The 17,519-nt window shown below is 49.0% G+C and overlaps 1 protein-coding gene across 7 annotated transcripts; it reads left to right on the top strand.

The window, feature by feature from the left end:
* Window positions 1–10,007: 10,007 nt before the first annotated feature.
* Window positions 10,008–14,746, top strand: LOC148378560 (janus kinase and microtubule-interacting protein 3-like). 7 transcript variants are annotated; one of them, XM_088367808.1, is made up of 12 exons: window positions 10,008–10,115; window positions 10,347–11,618; window positions 11,755–11,859; window positions 12,004–12,315; window positions 12,539–12,601; window positions 12,688–12,786; window positions 12,876–13,115; window positions 13,230–13,295; window positions 13,357–13,425; window positions 13,502–13,579; window positions 13,636–13,869; window positions 13,949–14,746. In XM_088367808.1, exons 4-12 carry the CDS (start codon window positions 12,247–12,249, stop codon window positions 14,063–14,065), a joined length of 1,035 nt encoding a protein of 344 aa, XP_088223934.1. In that variant the 5' UTR covers window positions 10,008–10,115; window positions 10,347–11,618; window positions 11,755–11,859; window positions 12,004–12,246; the 3' UTR covers window positions 14,066–14,746. The 7 variants fall into 7 exon arrangements, with proteins under 7 accessions (XP_088223934.1, XP_088223935.1, XP_088223937.1 ...); XM_088367809.1 differs by lacking the exon at window positions 10,008–10,115 and having other exon boundaries at window positions 10,223–11,463; window positions 11,548–11,618; XM_088367811.1 differs by lacking the exon at window positions 10,008–10,115 and having other exon boundaries at window positions 10,223–11,618; window positions 13,949–14,074; window positions 14,444–14,746.
* The last annotated feature ends 2,773 nt before the right edge of the window (window positions 14,747–17,519 follow it).

Here is a 17,519-nt window from a genome sequence, read left to right as displayed (position 1 = left end):
CTGTCTTGTAACCAGTCCTTTTCAAACAGGTAAAGTCTGCCCATTTTGTGCCGTCGATTTTGTGTTAATGCCTAGTATTTATACAAAATCATAATTTAAAGGACTTCATTCCTTCATTCACTTTGGAAATTTGGAATTGCAGCACATCAAATTTTGCCTGGGAAGAAAAGTAGATTAAATAAATTTAATAAGTCTTACTACTTCCCATTAAATAAATTAAATACGTCTTACTTGTTCCCACTCCTTTACAAAAAAGTAGTTTAAAACGAGGTCCCTTCACTCAACCTTTAACCCTATTTATTCACCTTCTAGGCTAAGTGTTAAAGGCTAAGTGTTAAAGGCTAAGTGTTAAAGGCTAAGTGTTAGAGGCTAAGTGCCAGAGGCTAGGCGCCAGAGGCGAGTTTTTGTGGGCTGAAGTTTTAGTGGGGTTAGTGTGAATACAATCCAAAAGAATACAACAGAATACAATACAATAGAATATAATACATAGATTAAATTCAATAGCTCTTACTACTTCCCATTAAATAAATTAAATACGTCTTACTTGTTCCCAATCCTTTTCAAAAAAGTAGTTTAAAACGAGGGCCCTTCACTCAACCTTTAACCTCAACCCCGCACGTCACATTGTGTTGTATCTGTGAATGTTGGTTGTGGCCAAATGATAGTTTTCTTTCATTCGTTTAGGTTCCACGGTGTTTGTTGGCTATGTTTTCCACTGTCAGAAGGATGAAAATACAAAGTACAACGCTTGGACGTGGGCGAAGACGTCACCGGTGAGTCCTTCCTTCCTATTTATTTACCTTCTAGATGCTAGAGGCTAAGTGTTAGAGGCTAAGTGTTAGAGGCTAAGTGTTAAACACAATACGAACAACACAACGATACTGCACTGAACAACACGATACCGCACTGAGAAACACGATACCGCACTGAACAACACGATACCGCACTGAACAACACCATGCCGCACTGAACACCATGCCACACTGAACAACACCATCCCGCACTGAACAACACCATGCCGCACTAAACAACACCATGCCGCACTGAAATACACCATGCCTCACTGAACGACACCATGCCGCACTGAAAGACACCATGCCGCACTGAACGACACCATGCCGCACTGAAAGACACCATCCCGCACTGAACACCATGCCGCACTGAACAACACCATCCTGCACTGAACAACACCATCCCGCACTGAACAACACCATGCCGCACTGAACAACATTATGCCGCACTGAACATTATGCCGCACTGAACAACACCATGCCGCACTGAACAACACCATGCCGCACTGAACAACATTATGCCGCACTGAACAACACCATGCCGCACTGAACAACACCATGCCGCACTGAACAACACCATGCCGCACTGAACAACATTATGCCGCACTGAACAACACCATGCCGCACTGAACAACACCATCCTGCACTGAACAACACCATTCCGCATTGAACACCATGCCGCACTGAACAACACCATCCCGCACTGAACAACACCATCCCGCACTGAACAACACCATGCCGCACTGAACAACATTATGCCGCACTGAACAACATTATGCCGCACTGAACAACAACATGCCGCACTGAACAACACCATGCCGCACTGAACAACACCATGCCGCACTGAACAACATTATAACGCACTGAACAACACCATCCCGCACTGAACAACACCATGCCGCACTAAACAACATTATGCCGCACTGAACAACATTATGCCGAAATGAACAACACCATGCCGCACTGAACAACACCATGCCGCACTGAACAACACCATCCTGCACTGAACAACACCATCCCGCACTGAACAACACCATGCCGCACTGAACAACACCATGCCGCACTGAACAACACCATGCCGCAATGAACAACACCATCCCGCACTGAACAACATTATGCCGCACTGAACAACATTATGCCGCACTGAACAACACCATGCCGCACTGAACAACACCATGCCGCACTGAACAACACCATCCTGCACTGAACAACACCATCCCGCACTGAACAACACCATGCCGCACTGAACAACATTATGGCGCACTGAACAACATTATGCCGCACTGAACAACACCATGCCGCACTGAACAACACCATGCCGCACTGAACAACACCATGCCGCAATGAACAACACCATCCCGCACTGAACAACACCATGCCGCACTGAGCAACACCATGCCGCACTGAACAACACCATCCTGCACTGAACAACACCATGCCGCACTGAACAACACCATTCCGCACTGAACAACACCATGCCGCACTGAACAACATTACGCTGCACTGAACAACACCATGCCGCACTGAACAACACCATGCCGCACTGAACAACACCATGCCGCACCGAACAACACCATGCCGCATTGAACAACACCATGCCGCACTGAACAACACCATCCTGCACTGAACAACACCATGCCGCATTGAACAACACCATGCCGCACTGAACAACACCATCCTGCACTGAACAACACCATCCCGCACTGAACAACACCATCCCGCATTGAACAACACCATCCTGCACTGAACAACACCATGCCGCACTGAACAACACCATGCCGCACTGAACAACACCATTCCGCACTGAACAACACCATGCCGCACTGCACAACACCATCCTGCACTGAACAACACCATCCCGCACTGAACAACACCATGCCGCATTGAACAACACCATCCTGCACTGAACAACACCATCCTGCACTGAACAACACCATGCCGCACTGAACAACACCATGCCGCACTGAACAACACCATGCCGCACTGAACAACACCATGCCGCACTGAACAACATTATGCCGCACTGAACAACATTATGTCGCACTGAACAACACCATGCCGCACTGAACAACACCATGCCGCACTGAACAACATTATGCCGCACTGAAAAACACCATGCCGCACTGAACAACACCATCCCGCACTGAACAACACCATGCCGCATTGAACAACACCATGCCGCACTGAACAACACCATGCTGCACTGAACAACATTATGCTGCACTGAACAACACGATCCTGCATTGAACAACACCATGCCGCACTGAACAACACCATCCTGCACTGAACAACACCATGCCGCACTGAACAACACCATGCCGCACTGAACAACATTATGCCGCACTGAAAAACACCATGCCGCACTGAACAACACCATCCCGCACTGAACAACACCATGCCGCATTGAACAACACCATGCCGCACTGAACAACACCATGCTGCACTGAACAACATTATGCTGCACTGAACAACACGATCCTGCATTGAACAACACCATGCCGCACTGAACAACACCATCCTGCACTGAACAACACCATCCTGCACTGAACAACACCACCCCGCACTGAACAACACGATCCCGCATTGAACAACACCATCCCGCACTGAACAACACCATGCCGCACTGAACAACACCATTCCGCACTGAACAACACCATGCCGCACTGAACAACACCATGCCGCACTGAACAACACCATGCCGCACTGAACAACACCATGCCGCACTGAACAACATTATGCCGCACTGAACAACACCATGCCGCACTGAACAACACCATCCCGCACTGAACAACACCATGCCGCATTGAACAACACCATGCCGCACTGAACAACACCATCCTGCACTGAACAACACCATCCTGCACTGAACAACACCATGCCGCACTGAACAACACCATGCCGCACTGAACAACACCATTCCGCACTGAACAACACCATGCCGCACTGAACAACACCATCCTGCACTGAACAACACCATCCCGCACTGAACAACACCATGCCGCATTGAACAACACCATGCCGCACTGAACAACACCATCCTGCACTGAACAACACCATGCCGCACTGAACAACACCATGCCGCACTGAACAACACCATGCCGCACTGAACAACATTATGCCGCACTGAACAACATTATGCCGCACTGAACAACATTATGCCGCACTAAACAACATTATGCCGCACTGAACAACACCATGCCGCACTGAACAACATTATGCCGCACTGAACAACATTATGCCGCACTGAACAACACGATCCCGCATTGAACAACACCATCCCGCAGTGAACAACACCATGCCGCATTGAACAACACCATGCTGCACTGAACAACACCATGCTGCACTGAACAACATTATGCTGCACTGAACAACACGATCCTGCATTGAACAACACCATCCTGCACTGAACAACACCTTTCCACACTGAACAACACCATGCCGCACTGAACAACATTATGCCGCACTGAACAACACCATGCCGCACTGAACAACACCATGCCGCACTGAACAACACCATGCCGCACTGAACAACACCATGCCGCAATGAACAACACCATCCCACACTGAACAACACCATGCCGCATTGAACAACACCATGCCGCACTGAACAACACCATCCCGCACTGAACAACACCACCCCGCACTGAACAACACGATCCCGCATTGAACAACACCATCCCGGACTGAACAACACCATGCCGCACTGAACAACACCATTCCGCACTGAACAACACCATGCCGCACTGAACAACACCATGCCGCACTGAACAACACCATGCCGCACTGAACAACACCATGCCGCACTGAACAACATTATGCCGCACTGAACAACACCATGCCGCACTGAACAACACCATCCCGCACTGAACAACACCATGCCGCATTGAACAACACCGTGCCGCACTGAACAACACCATCCCGCACTGAACAACACCATCCCGCACTGAACAACACCATGCCGCACTGAACAACATTATGGCGCACTGAACAACGCTATGCCGCACTGAACAACACCATGCCGCACTGAACAACACCATGCCGCACTGAACAACACCATGCCGCACTGAACAACATTATGCCGCACTGAACAACATTATGCCGCACTGAACAACACCATGCCGCACTGAACAACACCATGCCGCACTGAACAACACCATGCCGCACTGAACAACACGACGTCGCACTGAACAACACGACGCCGCACAGAACAACACGACGCCGCACAGAATAACACAATACCGCACAGAACAACACAATACCGCACAAACAGTTTTAGATAATATTACGTCGCAGTCATGTGACGCGGACATGACGTCAATAGGCGGAACTCACGGCAAAATTATAATCCGTGGGCGTGGCTTGCAACAGGAAGTAGGAAAGCGGCAGTTCTGGCAAACAAGACACAGCTGTTAGTAACACGATGACTAACAAGGCAAATATTTTTGTTTTCAGCTTGCAACTTGACCGTCTAGAGCGTACAAGGTAATTACAACTGTTTTTTTTTAGCCCTGAAAAGCGAGGGAGTGTGGCGTTTGGGAGGAATGTCGAACTCGGCGTCTGCTTCCAGCCACAGACGCCAAATTTCGACGATTATTTCGACTGGTCAACGGTTGTAAATTATTGCGTTGACTAAAAACTTTATTTAACTCTACTCTTAACTTTGCCGTTTCAGATATGCGGGTATTACACCGCGGAAATGACGTCAATAGGCTGAACTCTCGCCAAAATTCAAATCTGTGGGCGCAATGGCCTTGAGCGAGACACCGGATACAAACACGACGATTATCAACAGAAATATCTTTATTTTCCGCTTGCAAGTGGACCGTCTAGAGCGTACACGGTAAGTACAACTCATTGTGTTTAAAAAGATTTACGTTTGTGTAGTTTGCGTTGCGTTGTATCTGTGAATGTTGGTTGAGGCTAAATGTTAATGTTTAATTTCATTCCTTTAGGTTCCACGGTGTTTGTTGGCTGTATGTTTTCCACTGCAAGAAGAGGCTCCTCGTATCATTGACCAGCAGGAGCTACAATGGTGAGTACCCCTTTCGTCTTCCATTTATGTTAAACACTTCCTATTTCATGTCTAACAGTACTCGATTTAACAAATAACCATAAATAAATACAGTGTGGGCAGTCACGTTAACATATGTGATTATCCTGCCTAATATGTTTATCACAAATATGTCACTAATCACTAATATGTTTATTTGTTTATCACAACACCTTTGGACCTTCAGCAATCGATTATTTACCTTCATCTACATAGAGACAGAACGATGGTGTCTTAAACATCTCATTCATTTCACCAAATAACTTCACGCAGGTGGATAACGGCCGTCTCGGTCACGCTATGTTGCGTGATGCAGTTTTGAAGAACCAAATGCATTTATTCAATGAATAAGTCAAGCTAGTTCTATGTTTATGATGTTGTAAGTTACGGTACCGATTGAAGTTGAGTTCGAAGCCAGTGGAAAACAGCGCTGCGTTTGTGCTCTCCAGGTACAAATGTTGTGATCTCTGACTGACGACCGGGCGAGACTCGAGTAAGAGATGTCCAAACGAGCTCCGGCAGGGCGGGCCAAGGCGGAGCGAACGGACGCCCTTCAGGCCGCCAATGACGAGCTGAGAACCAAACTGATGGACGTCCAGTTAGAACTTCAGCAGGAGAAGAACAAGGTGAAAACCTCAACAGACAGACACTGCCTGCCTCCCTGCCTGCCTCCCTGCCTGCCTCCCTGCCTGCCTCCCTCCCTCCCAGTTTTCCCGATGTAGATTAGACATGCGTGTGCCATGACTGTGTCAGCCTACATCAACAAATGCACCGAGGACGTCAGCACCACTAAGAATATCATCACCCGGGGCAACCAACGACCCTGGATGACTGAGGAGGTACGTCAAACGCTACGAGCGCGGAACTCTGCCTTCAAGTCTGGCGACAAGGAGACACTGAGGACAGCGAGAGCCAACTTGAACCGTGCCATCAGGATAGCGAAGCGAGACCGCAGTCGAAAATTTCAGGATCGTTTCCACGACGTCAAAAACATCAGGAGTATGTGGCAAGGCATACGGGCGATTACAGACTACAACTCACCCTCCCCCCCCCCGGTGGGTGTAGTTGATGCTGACTTTCTAAATGGTCTAAATAACTTCTTTGGGAGGTTCGAGGCACTAAACGGCACTCCAGCAGTTAAAACTGTCCCCCATCAGGAAGAGGAGGTACTCTGCCTTGACTCCGCCGATGTGTTGAAGACCCTGAGGAGAGTCAACCCCTGTAAGGCCCCTGGCCCCGACAACATTCCTGGGCGTGTGTTCAGGGAATGTGCAAGTCATCTGGCTGGGGTCATCACAGACATTTTTAACACCTCGCTGGGCCAAGCCACAGTGCCGGCGTGCTTTAAGACTGCCTCCATCATTCCGGTGCCGAAGAAACCTCAAATCACCTCATTTAATGATTACCGGCCTGTTGCACTGACTCCGGTTATGATGAAGTGCTTCGAAAGGCTGCTTAAAGGTCACATCGTTTCCAGACTCCCCCTATTATTTGACCCGTTCCAGTTTGCCGACCGGCAAAACCGCTCCACTCAGGACGCCATCTCCTCCGTTCTTCACCTGAGCCTGGCTCACCTGGAGGAGAAGAACACCCATGTGCGGAGGCTGTTCCTGGACTTCAGCTCAGCGTTTAACACCATCATCCCACAGCATCTGGTAGGAAAATTGGAACACCTGGGCTTCAACACCCCCCTTCGCAACTGGCTGCTAGACTTCCTCACCAACAGACCTCAGTCAGTCCGGGTCGGACAGAACACCTCTGATGTCATCACCCTCAGCACAGGCTCCCTTCAGGGCTGCGTCCTGAGCCCCCTGCTGTGCACCCTGATGACACACGACTGCGTCCTCAGGTTCACCACCAATCACATCGTGAAGTCAGCAGACGACACAACGGTGGTGGGGCTCATCAGAGACAACAACGACCTGGACTACAGAGAGGAGGTGGAGCAGCTGGTGGGCTGGTGCAGAGAAAACAGCCTGATCCTGAATGAGGAGAAGATGAAGGAGATCATCGTCGACTTCAGGAAAAAACAGCCTCACCACGCTCCACTGATCATCAACAGCTCAGCTGTGGAGGTGGTCAGCACCACCAAATTCCTGGGGGTCCACATCACAGAAGACCTCACCTGGACTATGAACACTACGGCACTGGTCAAGAGGGCACAGAAGCGCTTGTACTTCCTGCGGAGGATGAGGAGAGCCCACCTGCCCCCACCCATCATGAGGACGTTCTACAGGAGCACCATAGAGAGCATTCTGACAAGCTGTCTCTCTGTGTGGTGTGGAGGCTGCACCGCCTCCGATTGGAAGAACGTGAGGAGAGTGGTGAGGACAGCAGAGAGGATCATAGGGGCTCCTCTTCCCTCCATTCAGGACATTTCATCTCAGCGCTGCATGTCCCGTGCCCGTAACATCATCAATGACCCATCACACCCCCACCATGGACTGTTCTCCCTGCTGCCCTCTGGGAAGAGGTTTGCAGCATCCGCTGCAGGTCCACCAGGTTCTGCAACAGCTTTTTCCCTGCTGTCATCAGACTGTTGAACACTAGAACTGTTGAGCTCTAAACTGAACTCTGCATCACACATTCACAGAACTGTACTTTATGACACTACGGACCTCTATCTTGCACTATCTCGCACTACCAACTTTACTGAACTTGTATAAACCCTTTAAATAGAAGTTTAATACATGGTTTAGCATTCCTCTGCACACTCTTGAATACTGTTTTGCCTACTTGCACTATTGCATAATTATCACTGCTGCACTTTATACTTATTTTTAATATATATATATATATATATATATATATATAGTATATATGTATATATATATATTTTCATAGGGTATGTTACTTCTATTCAACTGCAATATCACTACTTTGTTGTAAGACGTATGCAACGGAATTTCGTTTTGTATGCACCATGTGCAGACAAGATGACAATAAAGTTTGTCTAAGTCTAAGTCTAAGTCATGTCAGGTCAGCTGTCTGGAGAGAGAGAGAAGTCAGGACCTGCGGGCGGAGCACCACCGTGCCACCGCCGCCATGACGGAACTCAAAAGCAAACTCCATGAGGAGAAGCAGAAAGAGTTAGCCATTACCAGGGAGACATTACTGCGGCAGCATGAAATGGAGCTGATGAGAGTGATCAAAATCAAAGATGGAGAGATCCAGCGACTGAATGCCTTGGTCCTCAGCCTGAGGGACGGCTCCATGGACAAGGTGATCCGCTCTATCCGTGTCTGACTATCGGCACGCCACGTCGGGCTTCGATGCGGCGCTACCGTATTGTGTAGCTTGTCCCCAGTAAGCGTCGCGGCGCTCCGTTGCGGTCTCAACGGCCCGGTGTGGCGCAATGTCTGCTCAGGTGAGGAGGGGGGGCGCTTTGCTGGCGGAGGTGGAGGAGACGCGGCGGTGTCGGGAGACCGAGCGGTGTCGCCTCCACCAGGAGCGCGGAAGAAGCCCTGGCAGCGGCCCAGCAGGCCTGGCAGTCCCGAGCGGCCGAGCTCCGATCGGCTCATCACCAGCATCGGGAGGAGCTGAGCCGAACCAAGAGAGACTGCGAGAGGGAGATCCGCCGACTGGTAGGACTGATCAGATGCGCGGTGCGTGGCTATGTTCCCAATTTCGTTGTATACCTGCAGTGCAATGACACCTAAGGCATTCTATTCTATTCTATTTCACAAGAAGAAAATGTCCGGTTGCTCGCTTCGCTTTTGTCACAGCAAAGGTGTTCTAGTCGATTCAAGAAAAAAATTGGCCGGTTGCTCTCTTTGTTTTTGTCACAATTCTGGCAAATGAGTTTGCCCGCCTGCCTGAGCGCTCCCCGTTTGTACATCCAGACGGATGAGATCAAGCTGAAAGACAGAGCGGTTAGTGTTTTGGATGAAGCCCTGGGGCCGGCCACGTCCACCGCCTTCAGCTGCAGACTCAGGCTGCCGAGCAGCAGATCGCTGCCCTGAGGGATTCCCAAAGGGCGGGCCTAAACTACCCTGGAAGTGGGGTCAACGCCGCTACTAGCAATCCTCTTCATTGCGTAAGCCACCTCATCACACACTTGCAGTACGCATGACTTAGTTCGTTGCTGGAGGAAGGTAGCACAAAAACAGTTTTGAACTTTGAACGAGTGCTTGTGTGTGTGTGTTGCGGGGCGTTTTCAGTCTCAGGAGGATCGGGACACGCGACGGTTTCATCTGAAAATCGCTGAGCTCAGCGCAGTCATCAGGAAACTGGAGGATCGAAACGCCCTGCTTTCTGAAGAGCGCAATGAACTGGTAATTTATTGACGGCACGCTTGAAGGTTTGCGCTACGTTTGATGCGCGCCATCCAGCGAGGCACCCATTGCGCTTGCTTATTAGTTGAGCGGCGCGGCGAGTCGGTTGCCTGGTAGATGTCTTTTATTGGGAGCCAAAGCCACGATTCCGTTCAAACCGATGCAAAAGGAATGGATACGTTCTGGCCCGCGTGTTGTGCGTCTTTCACATCCCGCACTTCATGCTTGCAGCTAAAGCGACTGAGAGAAACAGAAAGCCAGTTTCTGCCACTCCTGTACAAAAACAAACGCCTGAGCAGGAAGAATGAAGAACTCTCGCTGGTGCTGTGTCGCCTTGAAAACAAAGTGCGCTTTGTCACCCAGGAGAACGAGGAGATGGCAAGCTTGGTAAGTCGACGCGGACAACGGCGGCGTGCCAACAGAGTCCACTGCATTTGTGTTCCACAGAGAAGGCCTAGTTCGCTCAATGACCTGGACCGCGGTTGCGGCCAGCAGGACGGTGAAATGGAGTTCCTTCAAGTTGTGGAGCAGCGGCACATCATCGACGACTTGTCCAAGGTCTTCAGGCAGGCGACTCGGTGCACGTACGGCAGCGCCGCGCTCGCTCGCTGTCGCCAGGAAACCTTTTCCGTCCAAAGCTTGGCCGGCGGCCGCCATCCAAAAAATTGGCCCCTTAAATTCCGACCTTTCAAGCAGGAGCATTGTGCGCACGCGTTTGAACACGCTTTAGACTTGTTTTGCCGTTTTCAGCAGCTCAAAGCTCCCGTTTTGTCAGCGCCTTTGCCACTCGCTGTGCGCTGAAAACGACGGACTTGCCCGGCTGCTCAGCCCGTCAACCATGAGCCGCGAGCGCGACGTCATTGTCCGTAGGCAGCTAGTGGCAAAATGCACCCTGTTAGAGTTGCGCTCGCTCCAACTTATTTTGCAAGAACCACACGGGAGACAAGTAAGTTCTTTTGGACACCTGCAGGTGGAGAGTCCATCCGTTGTACGAATGAAGTCTGACTCTCGGCTCCTGCACGAGCATTTTAATTAAGAGAAACAGGGTGGGTGTAAGAGTGGATTGAATAGAGGAAGCCCTTGACCTCTAGTCAAAACATAGCAAGGGGTGTTTTACGACTTTGTGTAGGAAGGGATAAGCGATAGGGATAAATAAGGGATAAATAATATTATTTATTACAGGTCGCAGTCAAAGTCAAAGCAACACAATGATACGATAAAGATAATCTGGAAAACCCTGACACACCCTGTAGTTGTCACTTTTGGAAAAGACGAGCGTCCCTCCAATCATCGCCGGTGACGTGTTTTTCAGGCTCTGGAGACAGGAGCTCATGTCAGAAATGTCATTGTGAGTCGCGTTTGTTTCTGCGCCGGAGCCGTTCGTTCCCTTTGCATCCAAAGAATCTCAAAGGCGGATTATTTGTGTCGACAGGAGAGAGATTTGCTGCTACGATACCGACGTCGAGAATCTCTGAGGAGGAACAAAGCGTGAGGTCCTGCAAGGTGAGTCTGTTTGTTTGCGGCTGCTTGGTGTTGCGCAAGATGAAATGGCCTTTTTCTCGCTATCGTTCCTCTCGTCGATTCATCGTGAGGTGTCGCTTCAGTTTGTTCAGAGAGATGTTCGCTTCCGCGCCCGCAGGTCATCGAAACATTTTACGGCTACGACGAAGACGTGTTGGTGGACTCGGACGGATCGTCCTTGTCTTTTCACACCGACAGAACCCCCGACACGGAACCCGAAGAGGTAGCCCGCCATTTCTGCCAGCGTATTGGCACCAAACATTCCTCTTCAGCCTGGAATCGGACTCGTCTTTGCGTCGCGGGTGCTTTGTCGCCGGTCTGACTGATTCTGGTACTAGTGCTGTGTTGCATTGGTGTGTGCATGAAGAGGCGGAGCTTCGCTACCGCCAGCTGACGCAAGAATATCAAGCGCTGCAACGAGCCTACGCTCTGCTAGCCCAGACCAGCGAAAGGGGACTACGACGCCGAGAAGGAGATCAAGGTGGCGCCCCTTCCCGCAACCCCCGGCCGGGTCGCAGCCTCCCCGTTCTCACCCAGCCTCGGGTGTTCTCTGGTCTGAAAGGAGGAGGAGGAGCCTCCCTCCTCCTCCTTTCAGACCAGAGAAAAGCTGATGGTAGAAATGGGTCACTATCAAAGCAGAGTAGCAGATCTGGAGTCAGCGCTGAAGCAACAAGGACAGGTAAGCTCATCAATGAGCACACCTTTTTCTCAGACAAAATAGCTACATTCTTCAGTCACTCATCCGTCTGGCATTACTGGACCAACCCCCCCCCCCCCCCCCCCCCCCGAACGTGGCTGGGAAAATGCGGAGAAAAGCAAATGTCATTTTCCAGTCAACCAAAGAATTTGTGGATGAAAATGACACAACATTCCAAAGCTGTCCACGCGTTTGTCTCTTCTAGAATGTCAAGTGGGTGGAGGAGAAGCAGCTGCTGCGTCAGAGCAATCAGCAGTTGGCCGAAAAGGTGACGGAAAGAAAGGCGCTGGGCGGAGTCGCTTGGCGTCACACCTGTCGGGAAGCCCCGCAGATGAGGTCTGACTGTCTTTTCAGGTCAGGCGGATGGAGGCGGAAGAAGCGCGTCTGAAAGAGCACATCCAGGATATCCGAGACCAAAACGAACTGCTTGAGTTCCGCATCCTGGAGCTGGAGGTGGGAAGACTCGCACAAGCGTGTTGAGGCCAGAGATGTGACGGACGGACGGACGGACGGACGGACGGATGCATGCCTCTGCCTTTCAGGAGAGGGAGTGGCGCTCCCCCGTCTTGAAGTTTCTGCAAGTCCGTTTCCCAGACGGCCTCAGCCCTTTGCAGATCTACTGCGAGGCCGAGGGCGTGAGCGTACGTAAGGCGTCCCTCGCAACCCTAACCTTAACCCGAGGTCCCAGAACACCTTACATTGCTCCTTGCGCCTTTCCCCCGGACATCGTCATCAGTGATCTGATGAAGAAGCTGGACATCCTGGGCTATAACGCCGTAAGTGTATGTCGAACTCCTTATGTTCGCACTCCACGAGACTCGGCGGCTCAAATGTGACTTTTGGAAGGCTTTGCGCTGAAAGAAGCTTGTTGACGCTGTGCCTTTGGGCTCTTGCAGAATCTCACCAACGAGGAGCAGGTGGTCGTGATTCACGCCAGGACCCTTCTCACCCTAGCCGAGAAGGTAACGCGCACGTCCACGCACGCTCTCGCATTCTGCTTATGTGACAGCAGCCTTTCCTCAGTGGTTAGAATACATCAAAGTGACCAAGTCAGCACTTCAACAGAAGATGTTGGACATTGAAAGTGAGAAGGTAGACAGACACGCGACATCAGCCAAGGGGAACTCCGGCAATGTGCCCCAACAATTCTGACCTTGAGCTGTGCTAGGATATGTTCTGCAAGCAGAAGGGCTACCTGGATGAAGAGTTGGACTTCAGGAAGTGTTCCATGGACCAGGCTCATAAGGTAAGCCGCCCTCAAATCTCCCGCCGGACCACTGATGGACGAGGATTGCGGCCCAGAGGATCCTGGAGCTGGAGGCCATGTTGTACGAGGCGCTACCGCAGCGGGACTGCCCCGCCACGGACGGCGAAAAAGCCAGCCACGCTGGCGTGAATGACGTGCTGACGGCGGATCAGAGAGAAGAGCTTAGGAGCGCCGTGGACCAATGGAAGCGAGCCCTGATGTGCGAGTTGAGGGAGCGCGACGCTTGCATCCTCCAAGAGAGAATGGATCTGCTGCACAGCGCGCAACAGGTAAGGGCCCAAAGCCAGCCCGGCACTTACTTGCACGCTTACTGGCTTTTGAATGCCACTTTCCATTTGTCCGTCCTAGAGGAACAAAGAGCTGAAAGAATTCATCGAAGCTCAGAAGAGACAAATCAAACAATTGGAGGAGAAGTTTCTGTTTCTCTTTCTATTCTTCTCCTTGGCCTTCATTCTGTGGCCCTAACACCAGCTGGTGAGTGAGCTCCAGCGGCACCGCACTCGACACCTCCGATACACTGCCAGCCGGTCTCAGACGTTGGCAGACGCTCCGATGCCAACGTATACCCCCCGCCACGGTGACAGAGGCACCGCGTCACACCGGCGCTCATCCAATCAGAAGGCAGGAAAAGCAAATTCACATGCAGGGCACTTTTGAACCAGAAGAGAGCGCCACAAAAAACGGTTGTTGCCCCAAACGCGCACTAAAAAGGGTCAGAATAACAAGAGTCCCACTGGCCAGCCGGGGCCACCCGTCCAGCTGTTTCTTCAGGGGGGAAAAAAATTGGAGTCACCGGTGAGTACATTTTGCATTTAGCTCTGCTTTTCTGCTTCTGTCTTCAAGTGTGTGGCATCCTGCGATCAAAGAGTCAGCCAACCCCAAAGCGGTTGACCTCAACGTCCCACCACCATGCCTACCAGAGCAGGTGACGTGATGCTTTGGACATCCTTCCGTCTCAGATGCCCAAAAGTACTCTTTGCCACATCTGCGGCAATACGGTGTCTTTTCAAAGGTGCAAATAAATCCAGCGTGGGCGGAACACGCACGTCTTCGGTTTTTCCCGCTTTGTTTGTGTGACAGCTGTTGTGAAAATTTTATACAAATAAAGTTGTATAGTACAGGTTTGGCCAAGCCGCAACTCCCGAACCGCATGCGGCTCTTTTATGTTCATATCAACATTTGTGTGTGTGTGTGTGTGTGTGTGTGGGGGGGGGGGGGGGTTGTGCGTGTTGGCTTCACTTGAGTTCAATTTGGTATTTTGGTCAAAAGCGCATGTGGTGAAATTCCACAAAGTAGGATGGGCAAACACATTTCTTTAAACTATGAGTGTCAATTGGGCTCTCGAAATGGCAGGGAAAAGATGCACAGCAAAACGAAAATACGTAGATGAACACAGGACGTTTTAATCAGAGTGGGAAAGTTTCTATTTTTTGTTGAACGTGATGGCAAACCATTCTGCCTGATATGTCAGACCTCAGCGCATTTCAAAGATTCAAATCTTCAGCGCCATGCACTTCAGCTCACTCCATGCTAACATTGATCAGGCGTCGAACCCGCATCATCATGCTTAAGAGGTGGCCATGCTAACCAGTGCGCCATTATGTCAACGCATAATAACTAAGTCTACTGGTCAAAACAGCGGTTACTATATGACGTCGCTACGTCGTGGTCACGTGACGCAGACAAGACGTCAATGGACGTGGGCAGAGTTAACTTGTTTAAAAGGGAGTAGGCAGAAGAAATATTTAATTTATTTAAATCTATTTTGAGTGCACACCATTATGCCAATGCATAACAACTGTAAATCTACTAAACAAAACAGCGGTTGCTATATGACATCTGCCACGTCGTGGTCACGTGACATACGTGACGTCGATGGGCGTAACTTTCGCCGGAATTCAAATCCGCGGGGAGAGTTAACTTGTTTAAAAGAGAGTGGGCAGAAGAATTATTTAATTTATTTAAATCTATTTGGTGTGTGCGCCATTATGTCAATGCATAACAACTGTAAGTCTACTAAACAAAACAGCGGTTGCTATTTGACGTCTGCCACGTCGTGGTCACGTGACGCGGACGTGACGTCGACGCCTACTTTACATCCCACCGATCACAGGACTCCTCGGCTGCATAACCGTGCCCCCTTCCCAACCAATCGGATTTGCTATACGCGAAAACGACGCCAATGGAAAGAGCTTCCGCCCAAATTTAAATCCGTGGGCGTGGCTCGCAGCAGGAAGTAGGAAAATGGCGGCGATGTTGACAAAGACACAGCGGATGGTAACATACGACTAACAAGAGAAATATTTTTATTTTCTGCTTGCAACTGGACCGTCCAGAGCGTACACGGTAAGTACAACTCATCGTTTTTAAAAAGAAGTACTTTTGTTGCCCTGAAAAGCGAGTGAGCGTGGCGTTTGTGGGGGACGTCGAATTTCGACGATTCTTTCTGGTCAACGGTTGTAAATGATTGTGTTGATTAAAAAAGAAAACTTGATGTAACTCTACTTTTAACTGCCGTTTCAGATAGATTTGGAATTGCATCACATCCAATTTTGCCTAGAGCGTACACGGTAAGTAACACTCGTTGTGTTTAAGGAGATTTACGTTTGTAATAGCAGAAGTGTAGCCGCGTTGCGTTGTACGTGTGAATGTTGGTCCGGGCGAAATGTTAATGTTTAATTTCATTCCTTTAGGTTCCACGGTGTTTGTTGGCTGCAAGTTTTCCACTGCAAGAAGAGGCTCATATCATTGACCAGGAGCGAGCTACAATGGTGAGTAGCCATAACATTTATGTTAAACACTTCCTATTTCATGTCTAACAGTACTTGATTTAACAAATAACCATAAATAAATACAGTGTGGGCACTGAAGTTAACATATGTGATTATACTGCCTAATCTGTCACCGAGTAGATTGTTGCAAAGTAATATAAGATCCAAAGTTGTAATTCAGAATAGTTTTCAAAAGAAGGCCATTAGAATTATATACAAGTCTGATTACCCCGAACAAGCTATTAATTAAATCACAAATTCTTCAATTCAAAGATTTGGTAGATTATCAGACAAATAATGTCTAACAGTAATTGATTTAACACATCACGATAAGTAGATTGAGTGTGGGCACTCTCAAGTTAACCTATGTGATTATACTGCCTAATCTGTTACAGAGTATGTTGTTGCCAAGTAATGTAGAATAGATCCAAAGTAGTAATCCAGAATAGTTTTGAAGAGGCCATTAGAATGATAAACAAATCTGATTACCTTGAACATAATAACAAGCTAAGTGTTTAATATGTCCTATGAAGTCAAAATTGGGCACCATCATGTGGTGAAATTTGGAATTGCATCACATCCAATTTTGCCTGGGAACAAACAGATTACATAAATCTTAGTTTTGAATAAGCCACTCCTTCTCAAACAAGTAAACTCTGCCCATTTTGCGCAGTAGATGTTCTGTTAATATCTAGTATTTATACAAAGTCATAATTTAAATTGCTTTCAACCTTCATTCATCGGTTCAACCAACATTACTCGCTCTTCTTACCAACTTGTATTGATTTAACTAAGCGTTTAATACTTCCTATCAGGTCTCAAATCGAGATTTGGCAAAATACAATTTCAGCAAATCCAATTTTGCCAGGGAACAAAAATAGATTAAATAAACTAAATAAGTCCTCTTCCCATTAAATAAATCAGAAAAGTCTGTCTTGTAACCAGTCCTCTTCAAACAAGTAAAGTCTGCCCATTTTGTGCCGTAGATTTTGTGTCTATGCCTAGTATTTAAACAAAATCATAATTTAAACGACTTCTTTCCTTCATTCACTTTGGAAATTTGGAATTGCAGCAAATCGAATTTTGGCAGGGAACAAAAATAGATCAATTAAACTAAATAAGTCTTCTTCCCATTAAATAAATTAAAA

Source organism: Syngnathus floridae, unplaced genomic scaffold (assembly GCF_059516105.1).
Source record: "Syngnathus floridae isolate MCC-2025c unplaced genomic scaffold, RoL_Sflo_1.0 HiC_scaffold_38, whole genome shotgun sequence".
Lineage (NCBI taxonomy): Eukaryota > Metazoa > Chordata > Actinopteri > Syngnathiformes > Syngnathidae > Syngnathus > Syngnathus floridae.
This window is presented reverse-complemented; position numbering and strand designations above follow the sequence as displayed.